Source organism: Sphaeramia orbicularis, chromosome 16, assembly GCF_902148855.1.
Source record: "Sphaeramia orbicularis chromosome 16, fSphaOr1.1, whole genome shotgun sequence".
Lineage (NCBI taxonomy): Eukaryota > Metazoa > Chordata > Actinopteri > Kurtiformes > Apogonidae > Sphaeramia > Sphaeramia orbicularis.
The window spans coordinates 15,237,822-15,256,640 of record NC_043972.1 but is presented as its reverse complement, the minus strand read 5'-3'; the positions used below and the strand labels follow the sequence as shown (position 1 = coordinate 15,256,640).

Sequence of the window (18,819 nt, the reverse complement as noted above, 5' to 3'; positions counted from 1 at the left end):
GGTTTCAGGTGGAGTATGTCCTGTCTGAACCCTGTGAGAGCTGGAGCACCAGGAAGGGCCACGTAGATGAGTCCATGCTGAAGGACTTCCTCCAGAGGCCAGAGGGGTCCAAATGTTATGTATGTGTGTGTGGTCCCACAGCTTTTACAGAGCTGACAATAGGGTGAGTGATGAGCGCCTCCTTTAATGAATAAATATAACTTAGGTGCTGGGTCATATATAGGAGAGAACAGAATAGACTTTAATGTCCAGCGTAGGCAGCAGAAGAGTCTCCATTGTGACCTAGACCCAGACTGAAGAATACACTGACCACATTAATATACAGCTCTGAAGAAAAATAAGAGACCACTGCAAAATGATCACTTTGTTTGAGTAAAATGAACATTTTGGTTTTATTCTCTAAACTACCAACAACATTTCTCCCAAATTACAAATAAAAATTATTTTATTTAGAGCATGTATTTGCAGAACACGACACATGGTCAAAATAACAAAAAGATGCAGGTGTTTTCAGACCTCAGATAATGCAAAGAAAACCAGTTCCTATTAATTTCTAAAAAACACAAACTAATGTTGTAACTTGGGAAAAGTTCAGACATCAGTATTTGGTGGAATAACCCTGATTTTCAATGACAGCTTTCACGCTCTCCACCACTGCTGTTGGATGACTTTATGCAGCTCCTGGCAGAGAAATTCAAGAAGCAAGAAGCTGCTTTTTGTCTTTCTTTCTTTTTTGTTTCCACTTTGTTTTTAGCTTACCGGCCAACAGGCCATAAGCTATTGTCGTCATGCGGCGTCTGTCGTCGACATCTGTCGTCTGTCGTCCGTTACAAAAATTTCAGTCGTCTTCTTCTCTGAAACTACCATTCCAATTGACTGCAAACTTGGTATACAGCTTCTTTGTGATGATGTCAACAAAAGTTAGTGAAATTATTTCGATACGGATCTGATTCTGGATTTGGTGCGACTTTGAAAAATTTTCCCATTATAACAGATAGGAAGTGGATTGATACAATAAATCAGTAAGTATCAATGATATGAAGTTGGAATTTGAATTTTTTACAGATCTGATTGGAATATGACCAAAACACTGGCTATTTCTGTAATATAATAAATACACAACTGGGTGATAATAAATGGCATCTGGATACATTTCCCAAAGTTTTTAATTTGGCGGGTAAGCTACAGGGCCATTGGTCCTGTTTTTTTCCTTTTTGTAAGGGACTGAAAATATGATAAAATTAATAAAAACTTAAATGCCAAAAAAAAGAAGCTCAGCAATGTTCCGTGGCTTGTGACCATCCATGTTCCTCCAGAAGTTTTCAAAGTGGGTTCAGGTCTGCAGATTGGGCTGGCCATGACAGGATCTTCATCTGGTGGTCTGTCATCCACACCCTTATTGACCTAGCTGAGGCCAGGAGCATTGTTCTGATAGAAAAACCAGTCCTCGGAGTTTGGGAACATTGTCAGAGCAGAAGTCTAGTAGTTTTCAATAGTTATTTTTGGATTCCAGTTACTTTTGCGGTACTAATGGCACTGTTTTTACCTATTGTACGAAGATAGTGATGGCCACAGTAGTGTTTTTTGTTTTGTTTTGTTTTTTTTTTTAACTTCTTCTACTTAATTAAATAAGACATGGATCAGGTGTTAATTCAGTAGAATAGGGTGTGCTTGTGGTGGTATTCAACAGACACAGGAATGGAATGGCTTTCATACATGCAGACATGCTGATTTCACAGGAAATTGCAATGGTCTCTGAATTTTTTCCAGAGCTGTACTTAAACATGCACAGAAGCTGATGCCAGGATTATATCAGCCAGAGGTGACACTGTGTTTTATAATCTGCAAATGCTCCATCAGCTGATCGTTTACATGATAGCTCTGTTAGGTTAGCTCTGTTTTAGACAGAAAACAGACATGTGAAAACCACAAATCACTTCCATCTTTTTCTGACAGGAGAGTGACTCACTGCTCCCTCTAGTGGTCACATAAATCCAACAACCCATCGCTTTAAAGAAATTCACTTCATATCTCTACAATCCAGTACATTGGTGTCTTTGTCAGACCTTCAGAGCTCTTCATTCTAAACACTCTAATGATCAGTTAAGGTTGTAGTTGAATATTTTGAAGGAGAAATACTACCTCTCACTCCTTTACACCCGTATTTCTACTATAAATCAGTATTTTGTAGAGGTATACTTGAGTTTGCCAGATAATTCAAATTAAGTGCTTTATTGGGCAGTGAACAATACCTTGAAGTATCAAAAGTCAATGTTATTAATCCATGAGATCCAAATCTACAAAAATTCATCTGTAAGTGCCACAGTGTCTATTTTTAGCCACTCTTCCAACATGAAATCAGTGTCTTTTTACATCACAACATGCTGTTTTTGTTGTCACATCTTGTAAATCTTTTAATCTCAGTCTTTTGCTTTTACACAGTTTGTATGCTGTTCTTTTTTTTTTGTCTTTTACTTTTTTTTTCCGTACTGTTGCATCTTTTACACTCATCATTGCATTACATTACATCATCTTCATCCTTTATCTTTTTGGATCTTTTATGTTTTCATCAATCATTTTTGTATCTTCTTTCTCTTGTCTCTTTATTTTTTATTTAACCTTTTTTAACCAGGTCTGTCCCATTGAGATGGGGATCTCTTTTTCATGGGAGACCTGGCCAAAATAGCAGTGATACAGTCACATCTTTACAGTTTTACAATAATAAAAGCATTTGCAAACAAAGAAACATACAATCAGTCAAAACATTTGCAGACCAACAGCCTTGATTCCAGAGTTTTAACACTCTTTAAAATCCGACAAAGGGTTCAGTTTTTGTAGATGGAGCTCAGACTGAAGCTTGTTCCAGACATCAGGAGCTGAAAACCTAAAAGATTTTTTTCCCAATTCTCTTACATCTTACCGTATCTTTTGTACCTGTCCTTTGCATTTCGTATTTAGGTAAACATTAATGAACTCTTCTGATGCTTGTCTACTGTTTAAACCAGGAAACTGAATTCACATATCATGTTATTGTTGTTATTTGATTTACTCTTAACAGGTGGTAACCTCATAAAACAACTCACTGGTGGGTCTTCTGTCTTAACCCCAAGTTCTACAAAGTCACAGACGCTGATATGAGGATGATCCGTGTCTAAAAGTGTCTAAAATCCATAATACTCCTCTGAGCCATATGAGGCAGGTGTTCAGAGTATGTTCTCTGTTTTACCTTGCTGCTGTACAGTTCTTTCCAATGGGGAATTGAACCCAACCAGACTCACAGAACAATAACAGCAATTCTGCGGTGACCTCATTTGAAGCAGTACAAAAAGAAGTTCAACTGTGGGTGTAATCAGACTAATCTGGTGGTTCTCAAGAGAGCAGTATGTTAGCTTCAGTTCCTGTTGGAAAATCAGGTTTGTCAGATTCAGTCTGACTGAAGGACAGGTGGCTGGAACATCTTGGATCAGATGGCACTGATTGGTTCAAGGTTTAAGGTCTACGGGCAAGTTGTTGTATAGCCAGTAGTACACACATCAAAAACACAAATCACACACTATTCAGGAACCCAGTAGCAGCAGGAATGAAAGAGTTCTAATGTCTATTGGTTTTGCAACATGGTAGGATGTATGTGCAACCAGACTGAAGCAATGTGAACTCAGACTGTAGATTGTGATATATTTTTTTTAACACATTTCAAAACAGCACAGGATTTAACAGACAATTCTATTTATATTTCAGTCTTTTCTGTCTTTCATTTATTGACGTGTTAGATTATTACCCTGCCCCCAAAGGGGAGGCAAGGGGTGTTGTTTTTGATTCGCTTTGTATATTTGTTTGTTAACACTCTAGCAGCAAAACTATTTGTTGAATTCATGCCAAATTTGGTTTATGGATTGCCAGTGACCCAGAAAAGATCTCATTACATTTTGGGAACAGTAGGTCAAAGTTTCAATTTTTTAGGAATTTTTAAAGTCTTTTTTCTTCCCCCATTTATGTAATGGGGGAAATTTCAAATGTCTATAAAAACATTAAATTTATTCCAATTTACTTCAGACTTGCCACATAAATAGAGGCCATTCAAATGCTGACATCAGCACATGCATAGACATGATGACATCAGCTGGATGGATGCCAAAATAAGATACAATATGTGTGAGGCGCAGGGTTTGTTGTGCCTGGAACCACTTGTTTTTTTGTTATTGATTTTAATTTTTCTAATTTGTACTTTTTTGTGTTTTGGGTCTCACCTTTGTTGTGTTTTGAGCTATAAGTTTTTCTTTTTTTATTGTGTAAGTTGCATTAATAAATGAATGAATGTAGGAATGACTCAAAGTATGACCAGTCCTCACCAATGTGAGAAGGTTTAAAATGATTTAAAAACCTATAATAGACCCAGCCTGGCCAGAGAAATGTTCCACTTTCTCTAATTTAGCCTATAGGTAGATAGATAGTTGATATACTGTTTCCACTTAACAATAAGACAACAAATGTTTGTTTTTGTTGATTACTGTTGATAGATAGATAGATAGATAGATAGATAGATAGATAGATAGATAGATAGATAGATAGATAGATAGATAGATAGATAGATAGATAGATAGATAGATAGATAGATAGATAGATACTTTATTAATCCTAAGGGCAATTCAAGCATTCAGCAGCTTTGTTTTCAGCACAAGAAGACAGAAAACAGAACAAAAACAGGCGGGTTAGTAACCAGGTTGACATTAAGGTTAGTATATACTCTAAAAAACTTGCTTAAAGAACTTACTCTAAAAAACTCCTGTACAATACTGTAAATGAAAGACTTCTAATTTAAAAATTTGTAGAAAAACTAAATGTGTTGTCAATGTACAGTATTTACATATTTACACATTTCAGTAGCTGTAGCTTTAATTATGGCATGTTTTCACTGTGGCATGGTTTCAATAGTCTGATATAACGTTACAATCTTTATTTTTGTCATTTTTTTGGACACATAACGTTGCTGAACCTAGACGTGACCATCTGAAGGAACCCCAGATCAAAACACTGCCTCCTTGCATTGTGACCTGTTTCTCTTCTCTTTTGGTTTAGGTTGGTGAAGCAGCTGGGTTTCACAGAACAGGAGATCTTCGCCTTCCAGGGCTGAGGACCTCGTCCAAGTTCAGATGTGCCTGCGATGGAGAGAGCTGAGTTTATTTATAAACTGAAAAAATGAAAGAGACATTATATTTCTATGCACCAAGGACCTGATGACACTGGCAGCAGACACACAACACACACACAACACACATGAAATCCACAGTGCTGTTAGAGAAAAGACCTCGTATCCTAATGATCGGTGACAGTAGGGCCAGTTTCTGGGAGTTTGTACAGGTCAACGGTAGCATTTAGAGCGAAAAAAGAGATTATGTCATGAGATTAAGTATATGCAAGATGCCTGTCCATGAATTTTATGAATTTTTAATGGTTGTGAATGCATTTACAGGTAAACAGTTGTCAAGACTGTTGGGAAATAAAATGCATCATAGGAAAACTCCAGTTTTATCCCCCAAAAATTAGTCTTTATGTATAATGAGACATGTTTAGGAGTTTTTAAAGAGTAACTGCACACTTTGGAAACATGATGCAATGTTGTGCCATAGTTCAATGTTACATCAAAACTGCCCCCTGAATTTTATCACCCCTGTTAAAAAAGAAATAGTTTGTGAATGCACAGATGACAATCCCACTGTTAAAAGTATGCATGCAGTTCTGTGTGTTTTTGCAGAAGGACTGACATATTTTTTGATTTGCGAAAAATTAGATCTCCCATAGGATAGAAAAATAAGGACAAATTCATCCTGGTTAGGTTTAGAGCTCAGGCTTCCATTGGAGTCACTGCTGGATCTTAAAAGGTAAAACTGGACGTAGTGGGAACTATGTCTGTCAGGGTTTCTGCAGGTATCAGCAAATCTAATTTAATGCTTTTTAATGCTCTTTATAATGCCACTTTAAACAAATTTAATTCACATGTCCAACTGCAGATACAGTTATTTCCATATATATATATATATATATATATATATATATACACACACACATATATATATGTGTGTGTGTGTGTGTGTGTGTAAATAACTGTATCTACATATACTTGCGTTTTCCCCTTTTTGCATTTTCCCATTTTTCCGACATTTGCTAATATTCCCTCCGCTCTTTCGCCACAGCATGAGCACGCTCACAGCACGTTGCATTCCAAGCATCCGGTGTTGATGACTTAATGTATCGGTCATAAACAATAGCCAATTAAAAGGTTCCGCCTGTCAATCATCACACTTCGGATCAAAATTATTAAATATGCATTTAATCAAAATAAATTGTGAACAATTGGGTTTTTTTCCCATCAAGTATATTTAATTTTTTAATGCCTCTGGACATTGAATTTAATGCTTTTTAATGCCATTTAAGGCCTTAATTTTCACAAAATCTATTGAATGATTTTTCATGCTTTTTAATGACCCTGTATGTGCAAAATCATGCTTAAATGACCCCTCTTGCCTATAAGTATGTAGTGTAGTTTATTACCTGACATCAGAGTATGTTAAGAAAAGCAGCTGTGTTTCTGTATTGTTTCATGTAGACAACTAGGGAAATATTAGTTACTAGAGGACCCTGATTGTGTTGTTAGGATATAGCCAGTGGTGGAATATGTAAGTACTTTTACTCAAGTACTAAATTTAAGCACACATTTGCAGTATTTGTCATATGTAACTCATTTTTTCTGCTCTGCAGCATATTGTCTGATGTCTTTAGTAACTTTTCATCTTATAATCATCTCTAACTCTTTAAAAGAAAAGCGTTGAATTCACTAGAAACTGCATCATTACACAGCTGGTTTCAGGAGCATTTTCCTGAGCTCATGAAATTTCAGTTTTTTATAGATACGTGGGTCTCACAGGACACTGACGCTTCAAATTTGATGATCTTATAGATCTTGGTGCATCCCTTGAAATGAGAAACAAGTACAGCAGTAAAATGCACCATACACAGCAGCAAATTGAATCCAATAATATTATACGTGATAGAAAACTACTTTTACGTTCTGTACTTTCACTGACAGTAGTTGCATACTTTAATCTAAAGCTCTATTTGTGCTGCACTAGTATAACTTGGTGACCTTTAGTAATCTATACCATATGTGGAGGTCATCCATGATCTTAATCTTAATCCTGTGTCAATCTAAACATTCCACAACTTTAACTAATCAGTTTCTCTGTGATTTGGAAGGATTTGCAACATTTTAGGCTTCCTCCATGCATTAGTTCAGTCTGTTTCTTGGTCACACTGTATGGAAGCTGTGATATGACATCACAATTTAACATGGATATTCACTCAGACAGCTAAATTAAACTTTTCAGAAGAGCAACATCTCAAGAAATGATGACACTGATGACATAAAGATGCAGTAAAAAAAACATGTATATGTCTTTCAGCAGTTATCTGAAAGTGACAAATCTGCTCTTGACCTCACAAATGGAGGATCATGTCAGTAAATTTGAGTAGAAAACAAACTTCACTTGGAATGAGCTGCATCAAACACAGATGTGAGAGTTAAGGCAAGTGTATTTGTGTTGCATAATTCATATACATAGCAATTATGCGTGTAAAAGTACTTTACGAAAATAAGAGCCAAATTATGCATTACACAAGAATGAGGATTAAAAACAGTAAGATAGGATTTTAAACAGAACATTTGAAAAATAAAATAAAAAGATTTCAGTTGGCGTATGCAGAGCTAAAAAGAAATATTTTCATCTTGGACTTCAATATTATCAGAGTTGGGGTTTGTCTAATATAGCATACAGCATAAAACTGAAACACCACTCTTTGTTTAATCCTGACTCTAACCCCGAACAGAAGGTCTTTAATTTCCAAATCAGTAGGATATAGTAGTTTTATGTGAATATGGATATAATTTTTTTATTGCAGAATTTTACTCATAGCTGAGTATTTTCATAGTATTGTATCAGTATTTCTTCCACCACTGGATATACCTGAACAAAACTGTTCAGTGTAGACAGATCTGCTGCTACGTTCAAAGCATACATAACCCCCCCTCCAAAAAAAAAGTGTCTTATTACAAGTTAAAATTAAACTGGTCTACAAGGAAAATGCTTCCAGAATAAAAGTAATGAAATTTTACCACATGAGAGTCACTGATAAAGAAAAATCAAGTCAAAAATGCTGGTTGGCTGAACTTTCCAAGATACAGCCTTGGGTCAAAATGTGAAATTCAAGAATTAACGAGAGAATGGGTTTGACTCAAAAGGAATATTTGTCTCAGAGCTACAAGATCTACTTCAAAACACTGTCTGCACATCAGAATACATTCACTTTACAGGTTCTATTTAGTGGAAGATTTATAAAACTATTATATAAATGTACATAAACCAATATATACAGGGTGGGGAAGCAAAATTTACAATGAACATTTAGTTGTTTTTTCTCAGCAGGCACTACGTCAGTTGTTTTGAAACCAAACATATATTGATGTCATAATCATACCTAACACTATTATCCATACCTTTTCAGAAACTTTTGCCCATATGAGTAATCAGGAAAGCAAACGTCAAAGAGTGTGTGATTTGCTGAATGTACTCGTCACACCGAAGGAGATTTCCAAAATAGTTGGAGTGTCCATAAAGACTGTTTATAATGGAAAGAAGAGAATGACTATGAGCAAAACTATTACGAGAAAGTCTGGAAGATACTATTAAAGAAGAATGGGAGAAGCTGTCACCCGAATGTTTGAGGAACACTTGCGCAAGTTTCAGGAAGCGTGTGAAGGCAGTTATTGAGAAAGAAGGAGGACACATAGAATAAAAACATTTTCTATTATGTCAATTTTCTTGTGGCAAATAAATTCTCATGACTTTCAATAAACTAATTGGTCATACACTGTCTTTCAATCCCTGCCTCAAAATATTGTAAATTTTGCTTCCCCACCCTGTATGTGTAATAACACTTAATCATATACCTTGAAAACATTAGCAAACCGGCACTTTTATTTTCCAATTAATCTTATTAAAATAGCACATTTAATGTGTGAAGCAAATCATTTCTAAAAGACTGTAGACCAGTGTTATTTGTTAATCATCTTGCATCTTTTTGCTCTTGCTCTTTTTTATACTGGTTTATTTAACAGGACATTATATATGGATTCACATTGCTGTAAATGCACCAGTTAGCTTAATGGCTATTTTTCACCTGCAGTCCCTGGACAGATGTTAAAATGTCACCTTAAAGAAGTGATATTTTGCTTTTTTTTAATGGAATTCTTCATTTTCCAACATTTCCCTGTGGTCTACATAAACTGTAAATGCTATACTTGGGTCTGAATTCTTCTTGAATTCAACTCCTCAGGTCCATCTTCAACCCTATTTCCGAGTAATGACACCAGAAAAGGTCGTTCCGAGTGCTGGCCCTTTAAATGCATATGAGCTGCTTCAGGCCCCGCCCCCTCCAGGTTGTTGGCTGTGCTACTCTGTCCCATTCAACCAACAACTGAACATTTTAGGTAATCAGCACGAAGTTATGGTGTACTCGAAATGTTCGTCAGGAGTCTTGACCTTATATGTGCAAATGTCGTGACGTAACAAATTAAGCAGGAATTCAAACAGGTTGTAGAAATCCACTCGATTTTTGCCAGAATGAATATAAAGATACTTTTGCAGCACCTGGAGGGTTCAAATTCAAACTTTATGAACTTTTAGGGTCCAAATACACAAATCAATGAACCGAAGACTAATAAAAGTAGAGCAAGATTATCAAAACATGCAATTTTAAAAACAAATTTTAAAATACCCGAACACAGGCAAGTACGAAACAAGTTTTGCAGTACAAAAATTTACAATTATTAAAACATCAGCCAAAGTAAGTAAAAAAAAAAAAAAAATCATAAAAATATTAAAATATTTTCGGCATTTAGACATATTAAAATAGTTATTGAATTGAAAAGCAGATAAGACGTGCATTAATTATTCTCTGCATTCACAAACTATTTAGGAGGAGTGGGAAGCTTTGCTAGAGCGCACAGCATTTTCCAGTAGATTGTCCAGACTCTTTTAAGACGCGACACAATCCCTTAAAAGCACAGGTGAACACTTTGTGCAGAGTCCAAGAAGGCCTGTCATCACCGCTGCAGACGCCCAGTACTCCAACCCCAGATAAAAAGTGAAAAGGTCAGAAGTGGTTAACAAACTCATTCTGCTGTTCAAGGTATAGAAGGTGGCATTTTCCTGCGTTCACTTCTTTTATTTATATAACGCAAACCGCAAAAGGAAACGAATCAATTGTAAGACGTGCCTCTTCAGAGATGCGGTGCACGTGAATCGTATTCCTGCCAGAGATGCTGATTCACGCACAAAGTCAGTCTAGTGTCAGATCCAGCCGTCTACGCTCAGGTTTTACAGCCAGTTTTATTCCGGTCGGAGGTCGAATCCTGTGTCACATACAGACGTTTCAATCTGGAAAAAACATAACAGGAGGTTATTTCAGAAGATCGTACGGTGCAAGACTAGACAGGAGAAAACTGGTTTACTGTTACTACTTTACTCTCTCATCACTGAAAATGTCACTGATATACACTGTATTATTTCCTGTACAAATTCTTAGTTATTTGACAATGTTGTGCATACAAGGGCTAGACTGAAATACAGTTTGTATGTGGGTAATTATTTAAATTTAATTAACATACACCCGTCAGTGTAATCATCATCTGTGTGAGAAAAATAAGATGCAGACTGTGGTTTTTATGCTGTTTTCAACCCTGAAAAGAACACGGTTTATGGAACATTTCTATACATGTCTTGATTATACTGAAAAGTGCTGTATTGCACATTATTCTGGCAGCTTATGTGACTGATATAAACATAGTACTGCCACTTCTGTTTTTGCAAATATTCTTTTACGGAGCATTTACAGAAGTCCTCTGGTTTAGAAAGGTGAAATAAAGTCTGATTCCTTCTGTGACTTGGAGTTTGTTTTTTTCTTAAAGCTATACTGTACGATGTGGCATTTTTACATTTTTCGTTTGTAATCTTAAAATTCTCCTAATAAGCGTGTGTCAAACTAAAATGTAAAAGAAATCCACCAGGTTTTGAAACTCAAAAAGGTTTAATTCTCATATCGTCCGTTGAGAATCAGCCGGTTCTATGTCCACTTTTCGCAGAAATGGAGTTCAGCATATCAGGACATTCTAAAATCATTTAAGTTTCTGTCCCAAAGTGGTTAGCTCCAAGCGAAACACCTACACACACTCACACCAAGAAACATTTAGTTCTGTGTCCTGAGTGGCGCTGGTTTCCAATCAGGTAGTTCTATGTCCAAGGACCCGATCAGGGGCCATACCTGGATCATGTAACATTCGCTCAAAAGGGGGTCTCAAACTGACTGAGACATGTTTACTTTATGCCGTCGATGCCTCAGTAAGGCATTCTGATACTGGTAAAAGTTTTAAATGACTGGTCTGAACAGGTCTGTCATGTAAATAGTAACTATCATGTAAACAGCGCCCTCTGCTGGATGCTGGTAGGTATTACAGTCAAGTTTTTAAAAAAAAGTACCTCATAAAATGGGGTCCTTCATTCATTTTCTGAACCCGCTTTATCCTCACTAGGGTCACGGGGGTCGCTTGGAGCCTATCTCAGCAACATAGGGGCGAAGGCGGGGTACACCCTGGACAAGTCACCAGGTCATCGCAGGGCTGAACGTATAGAGACAAACAATCACTCTCACATTCTCACCTATGGACAATTTAGATTAACCAATTAACCTATTTATTTTTATGTATTTGTTTTTAACCTGAAGTGGGGTCCTGTCGACCCCAAACATAGAAACATGTTCCTATGACATTTTTAAATGGTACTTGTTGGGGTCAAATGTCAGATTTTCTAATGGCCTATTCATTTCCTATGGCGAAATTTGACCTGGAATATCTCTGGAACAGAAGGTCGTAGAGCAGGGGTGTCAAACTCATTTTGGTTCAGGGGCCATATTTAACCCAACTTGATCTCAAGCGGGCCAGACCAGTAAAAAAATGAAAATCACCTATAAATCATGACAAATCCAAGTTTTTCTTTTTGTTTTAATACAGAAAACCCCCAATGAAATTATGGAAATATTTACATTTTACAAAAAAGATGTGAATAACCTGAAAAAACTGAAATTTCATTTGAAAAATTAGTGCAATTTTAACAATATTATGCCTCAATGTATTATTTATACATGTACATTTACACACAATGTTGCATAAACATTTGGTAACAGACAGAATATTGTTAAAATTTTGGACTTTGGAACTGAAATTTGAACAATTTCTACAATATCACATCTCTTATTATTATTAACACAGCTACAGATCACAGTGGATCCATAAATGCACAAAACATTTAGTAACAGGCAGAATATTGTTAAAATTGCACATTTCAGGCTGTTCATCTGTGTTTTTATTTATGTATTTATTTGCATTTTATTGTGAAAGAATAGTTTTGTAAATGTAAATATTTTCACAGTGTAATGTTTTTTGTTTGTTTTTTTTCCACTTCAATTTTTCCACATACATTTTCATAAAGAAAATTTGTCGTTGTCATTATTTATGGGTTATTGTGTTGTTATTTTTACTGGAGATCACATTGGTCTGTATGTGGAACCTGAACCAAAATGATTTGGACAACCTGGACTGTTCAGGTTCATTTTCGCACTTTCATCCCACGGGCCGAAATGGAACCCTTGGCGGGCCAGATTTGGCCCCCGGGCCGCATGTTTGACACCTGTGTCGTAGAGACTCAAAAGGCCGATAGTTTCAGACTGTGGCAGTGAAACGTATAGAGCGGCAGAATTTATTATTATATTAACCCTTTGGCCAAAAAACATCCCAGTTACATTAAACATACTTATGATTTTATTAATAAAATTCAAACTCTTTATATTCCAGCTGATTCGATTCTATTTACTGTTGATGTGGATAGTTTATATACAAACATCGACACAAAAGAGGGTATTCAGACAGTTAAAGAATGCTTTCTTAAATACCCAGATATTAAAAGACCAGATACAGAGCTTTTACAGTTATTAGAAATTAATTTGACTAGAAATGACTTTGAAATTAATGGAGACTTTTATCTACAAATTAATGCTACGGCAATGGGCAAAACATTTGCCCCAGCCTATGCCGACTGGAAGGCCATGGCTCTAGAAAACTGTAATAAGAAACCTTTATATGACCATAGAACCTGGGTGATATTTGGGGTATTTGGCATTACTCTGAAGAGGAATTTAAACAAGTTTTCAACATCCTTCATACTCATAATCCTTCTGTTACAGTAAAATATACTCTGGACTCCAATTCTAATAATTTTCTAGACACTACTACCTTTAAAGGGAAAAAATTCACAGAGAAACACACATTAGATATCCAAGTTTATTTCAAGGATACAGATACTCGTGCACAAAAAGAATTTTCATCCTAGACATACTTTTGCAGGACTAATTAAATCCCAGTTACTCAGGTTTGATAGGATATGCACTCAGGAAGAGTTCATGAGTGCCACCGTGGTGTTATTTGCAGTATTGTCCAGTAGGGGGTACTGCAGGTCCTTTCTTAGACGGTGCTTCAGAAGATTCAAAGCAGTCAAACCCACACAAGTGAGCTCCTTACCTTTAATTATTACATACTCACCTTCTGCAGCGGTCCTGGAAAAAAAACTTTAGGGAAAATTTTCACACTTTAGTGCAACAACATAAACCACAAAATGATATTAGATGGATTGCAGCATATAGAAAAAATAAAAATTTGAGAGATATATTGGTCAATGCTAAAATCACTAACAAAAGTGGACTTGACACTTTTTTTAAACAATATAGATGGGTTTATGATTATCAGGGACATTTTATTTACAAAACGGCCAGAGAAGGAAAGATTTTCTAAAAAATTGTTTGTTACATGTAATAAATGTAAGAAGAAATATGTAGGAGAGACCAGTTTGAGTTGAATATTAGATTTTATTGTCACAAACATATCATAAGGAAGGGCAAAAACACAAAGACATTTAGTCCAGCATTTTACATCCCATGGGTGGGACGCTGTGAAAGTATTGGTCCTGGAATGTAATCCACATTGGACTAAGTCTTAAAGATGAAGAGCAGAAAGAAACTGGATGATCAAACTTGGTACCACGTACCTACAAGGTCTCAATGAAAGGATTTACCTCAGACCTCAGAGTTCACCTTCTCTTGATGCCTGACATTAACCTGCCTTTAGGATATATCCCAATATAGGGAGCTGGGGTTAGGGTTAGGGTCAGGGTTAGGAGGACCCAGGGACCAACACAGGTGGAACCACCAACATCGAGACAGGATGGAGAGGGCTCAGGCTCCCACACTGATGTTGTGTGTTTCTAACTTCAAACCAAACACTAACCCCTAACCCAAACTTTAACACCGTAACCCTAACCCTAACTCTTCTCCATCAGGGCACCTCGACTTTGGAGCCCTAACCCTAAACCCTAACCCTAACCTTAACCCTAACCCTAGCCCTAACGTACTGCATGTATTTGGATGAAAGTGATGTTCTACATTACATTTGTACATATAAGTTATTTATTACAAAAAATGTTTGTTATAACTGTGGAACAGCAAAACAGGAAAGAAAAAAACTAAGGATCAGGCTCTAAGGTTGTGTGACCCCATGCTCTGATTGGCTGGCGTTCTGTGACGCTGCGCTCTGATTGGCTGACGTTCTGTGACGCTGCGCTCTCATTGGCTGACGTTCTGTGACGCTGCGCTCTCATTGGCTGACGTTCTGTGACGCTGCGCTCTGATTGGCTGACGTTCTGTGACACTGCGCTCTCATTGGCTGGCGTTCTGTGACGCTGCGCTCTCATTGGCTGGCGTTCTGTGACGCTGCGCTCTGATTGGCTGACGTTCTGTGACGCTGCGCTCTGATTGGCTGGCGTTCTGTGACGCTGCATTCTCATTGGCTGGCGTTCTGTGACGCTGGGCTCTGATTGGCTGGTGTTCTGTGACGCTGCGCTCTCATTGGCTGACGTTCTGTGACGCTGCGCTCTGATTGGCTGACGTTCTGTGACGCTGCGTTCTCATTGGCTGGCGTTCTGTGATGCTGCGCTCTCATTGGCTGGCGTTCTGTGACGTTCAGCTCTGATTGGCTGACATTCTGTGATGCTGCGCTCTCATTGGCTGGCATTCTGTGACACTGCGCTCTGATTGGCTGACGTTCTGTGACACTGCGCTCTGATTGGCTGACGTTCTGTGACGCTGCGCTCTGATTGGCTGACGTTCTGTGACGCTGCGCTCTGATTGGCTGGCGTTCTGTGACGCTGCATTCTCATTGGCTGGCGTTCTGTGACGCTGGGCTCTGATTGGCTGGTGTTCTGTGACGCTGCGCTCTCATTGGCTGACGTTCTGTGACGCTGCGCTCTCATTGGCTGGCGTTCTGTGACGTTCAGCTCTGATTGGCTGACATTCTGTGATGCTGCGCTCTCATTGGCTGGCATTCTGTGACACTGCACTCTGATTGGCTGACGTTCTGTGACGCTGCGCTCTGATTGGCTGGCGTTCTGTGACGCTGCGCTCTCATTGGCTGGCGTTCTGTGACACTACGCTCTGATTGGCTGACGTTCTGTGACGCTGCGCTCTGATTGGCTGACGTTCTGTGACGCCGCGCTCTCATTGGCTGACGTTCTGTGACGCCGCGCTCTGATTGGCTGACGTTCTGTGATGCCGCGCTCTGATTGGCTGGCGTTCTGTGACGCTGCGATCTCATTGGCTGGCGTTCTGTGACGCCGCGCTCTGATTGGCTGGCGTTCTGTGACGCTGCACTCTGATTGTCTGGGGCTCTGTGACGCTGCGCTCTGATTGGCTGGCGTTCTGTGACGCTGCGCTCTGATTGGCTGCTGTTCTGTGACGCTCCGTTCTGATTGGCTGACGTTCTGTGACGCTGCGTTGTCATTGGTTCACGTTCTGTGACGCTGCGCTCTCATTGGCTGGCATTCTGTGACGCTACGCTCTGATTGGCTGGCGTTCTGTGACACTACGCTCTGATTGGCTGGCGTTTTGTGACGCTTCACTCTCATTGGCTGGCGTTCTGTGACGCTGCGCTCTGATTGGCTGGTGTTCTGTGACGCTGCACTCTGATTGGCTGGCGTTCTGTGACGCTGCGCTCTGATTGGCTGGCGTTCTGTGACGCTGCGATCTCATTGGCTGGCGTTCTGTGACGCTGCACTCTGATTGGCTGGTGTTCTTTGATGCTCCACTCTCATTGGCTGCTCAAAACAAATAAATGAATGAATGAAAAAAAATCTGTTTTGTTTAAAATCATTGCTTCCTGGTGCTTTTTAAGGCTAAAAACTCAAAACAGACTGTTCTAGGTAATTTGCAAATGCCCATGTTCCTGTGACTTTAACAACAGAAGCCTCCAATCATTTCAACTTTCACCGCAATTTTTTGGAACAGCTGCCGCAAAATCAGGCATTTTCGGCCGCAACAATCAAAAAACAATCCCACAAAATCCTGGAGGGACTGCCCAACGCCAAACTTAAGATAGAAAACGAGGAAAGAAGGTAGAATAAACCACTTTCAGATATTTGTCCAGACTTGTTCTGAAATTCAGGGGGGATGCTGATTGGCTGATTCCAACCACACCCACCCACTTTCAATAGCACTCACACTCAGGACAGAGCTCATTCTGCTCTGTGTGCTCCAACGGTGTGGTTGGGCCTTAACAAGCAGAAGTCAGTTAGACTGAACTGAACTGGAGACAGCCATTGTTGGACTACTTAATAAGCATGCCTTTTTCTTTTCATTTTATTTCTTTTATTTAATTTACGGTGACTTGAAGAAGATCAAAGTGGGTTAAAATGTCCTCACCGACTGTTTTTTTCTTGGTTTATTTTATACTTTTGTTTTCAACTTTGTAGAATCATGGGCACAAACTTTTTTTTTTTTTTTTTTTAGGTTTCTCATCAACAACAAGGTAAAATAACTTACAAATTATAAAATGTAATTAAAAAAAAAAATCATAAAGACCAAAAAGTTCAAAATAATATAAAGACCAAAAACAATATAAAAAAAATAAAAAAGACAAAAAACAAGACAAAACAACAAAAAAATATTAAAAATAGAGTTAATCAATTAAATAGTTCAAAGGTAGCTAAAAAATAATTAAAAATAGTTAAAAATTACTAAAAAAAAAAATAGAAATAAATACATCATTGTTAATTTAAAAAATCATTAATAAATCAGTTCATAAAAAATATTTCATAAAAAAAATAAAAAACTATTCTAAACATTCATTAAAAAGACAAAAAACAATATAAAAATCCTTAAAAAGACAGAAAAAAACATAAAAACTAAATATAAAAAAAACAGCCGCGGCAACCAGCATCCATTTTATGGCTCCCAGGGCCGGCCCCAGCCTATTAGCCAGGTGGACCAGCCACCACCCTTTCTTAAGGGGGGCAGCACTAATTCTAACCCTAACCCCCCAACCCTAACCCAAACTTTCACTCTCTTATACAGGAACACCAACCTAATAATACTATCAGATGGATTGCCACATACAGGAAAAACAAAAACTTAAGGGACATACTAGTCAAAGCCAGGATTAAATCTAAATCTACACACAAAACAGGACCAGATAAAACTTTTTTCAAACAAGACCGATGAATCTGTGAGTATCATGGTCAACAAATACATAAAACAGCCAGACAAGGAAATGTTTTTTTCAAAAAATTGTATTTATTTGATCACATGCAATAGATGTAAAAAAAAAAAAAAAAAAAAAAAAAAGATATGTAGGAGAGACCTGTCTCAGTGTTAACATCAGCTTTCACTGTCATAAACATAAGATCATAAAAGGAAAAAATACAGACAGACATTTAGTTCAACTTTTCACATCCCTTGGGTGGGATTCTGTCGGAGCACTTGTTTTGGAACGTAACCCCCATTGGACCAAAGTACAGACACAGAGAGCAGAACGAAACTAGATCATTAGGTTGGGTACTACCCACCCACCAGGGTTGAATGAAAGGATATATTTTGGACCTTGAACTTACCTGTCCCCTTTAAGATTGGTACTGCCCTACCTGTTTCCTTATCCCAAACATAGGGAGGAGGGGTGCCTGGGGGTCCCTGGGACTGGTGCAGGTCCTGCCTCCTGTACTGGAGCAGGATGGAGAGAGCACAGACTCTGACGTGGATGTCGAGACCCCTACCCCTAATCCTAACCCTAACCCCTAACCCTAATGTAGTCCCTGCCCTAATCCTAACCCTAATTGGACTTCGCAAAATTTTAGATAGGTGTAGAAAAGCTGAGAAAAGCAAAGAATAATACCAATGTGCAACATAGAATCACCTGATGAAGACCGAGTAGAATCAAAACGTCTTGAAGAGGATACCTCACCTGTAAAGAAACAGAGAAAAACAAAAGGAAAATAAGGGAAAGAGAAGAGGGTGCCAAGAAAAAAAAATATTTAAAGTCAAGAAGACAAAGAAACAGAAAAGAACCAGAAGCACTCGGAGAGCGCAGACCTCCGCCAAGGCTGATCAGTGGCCCCCCCCCCCGTGGGCCCCCCCACCCCCGATCACCACCAAAATTTAATCATTTCTTCCTTATCCCATTTCCAACAAACCCTGAAAATTTCATCCAAATCTGTCCATAACTTTTTGAGTTATGTTGCACACTAACGGACAGATAAACAAACAAACAAACAAACAAACAGACAAACAAAAGTCGAGAAAGGCTTGTAGAAGTAGCTAAAGGAAAGTAAGGGAAGGAGT

At 38.2% G+C, this 18,819-nt stretch overlaps 1 protein-coding gene across 1 annotated transcript in view; it reads left to right on the top strand.

The window, feature by feature from the left end:
- The window catches only part of cyb5r4 (cytochrome b5 reductase 4), a 28,706-nt gene extending 20,464 nt beyond the window's left edge, over nucleotides 1-8,242 (top strand). Inside the window, exons 15-17 of the mRNA XM_030158329.1 lie at nucleotides 2-163; nucleotides 5,077-5,740; nucleotides 8,231-8,242. Coding sequence (XP_030014189.1) covers nucleotides 2-163; nucleotides 5,077-5,131 — 217 coding nt within the window. The 3' untranslated portion in view covers nucleotides 5,132-5,740; nucleotides 8,231-8,242. The remainder of the gene's footprint in view (nucleotide 1; nucleotides 164-5,076; nucleotides 5,741-8,230) is intronic.
- Nucleotides 8,243-18,819: the final 10,577 nt, after the last annotated feature.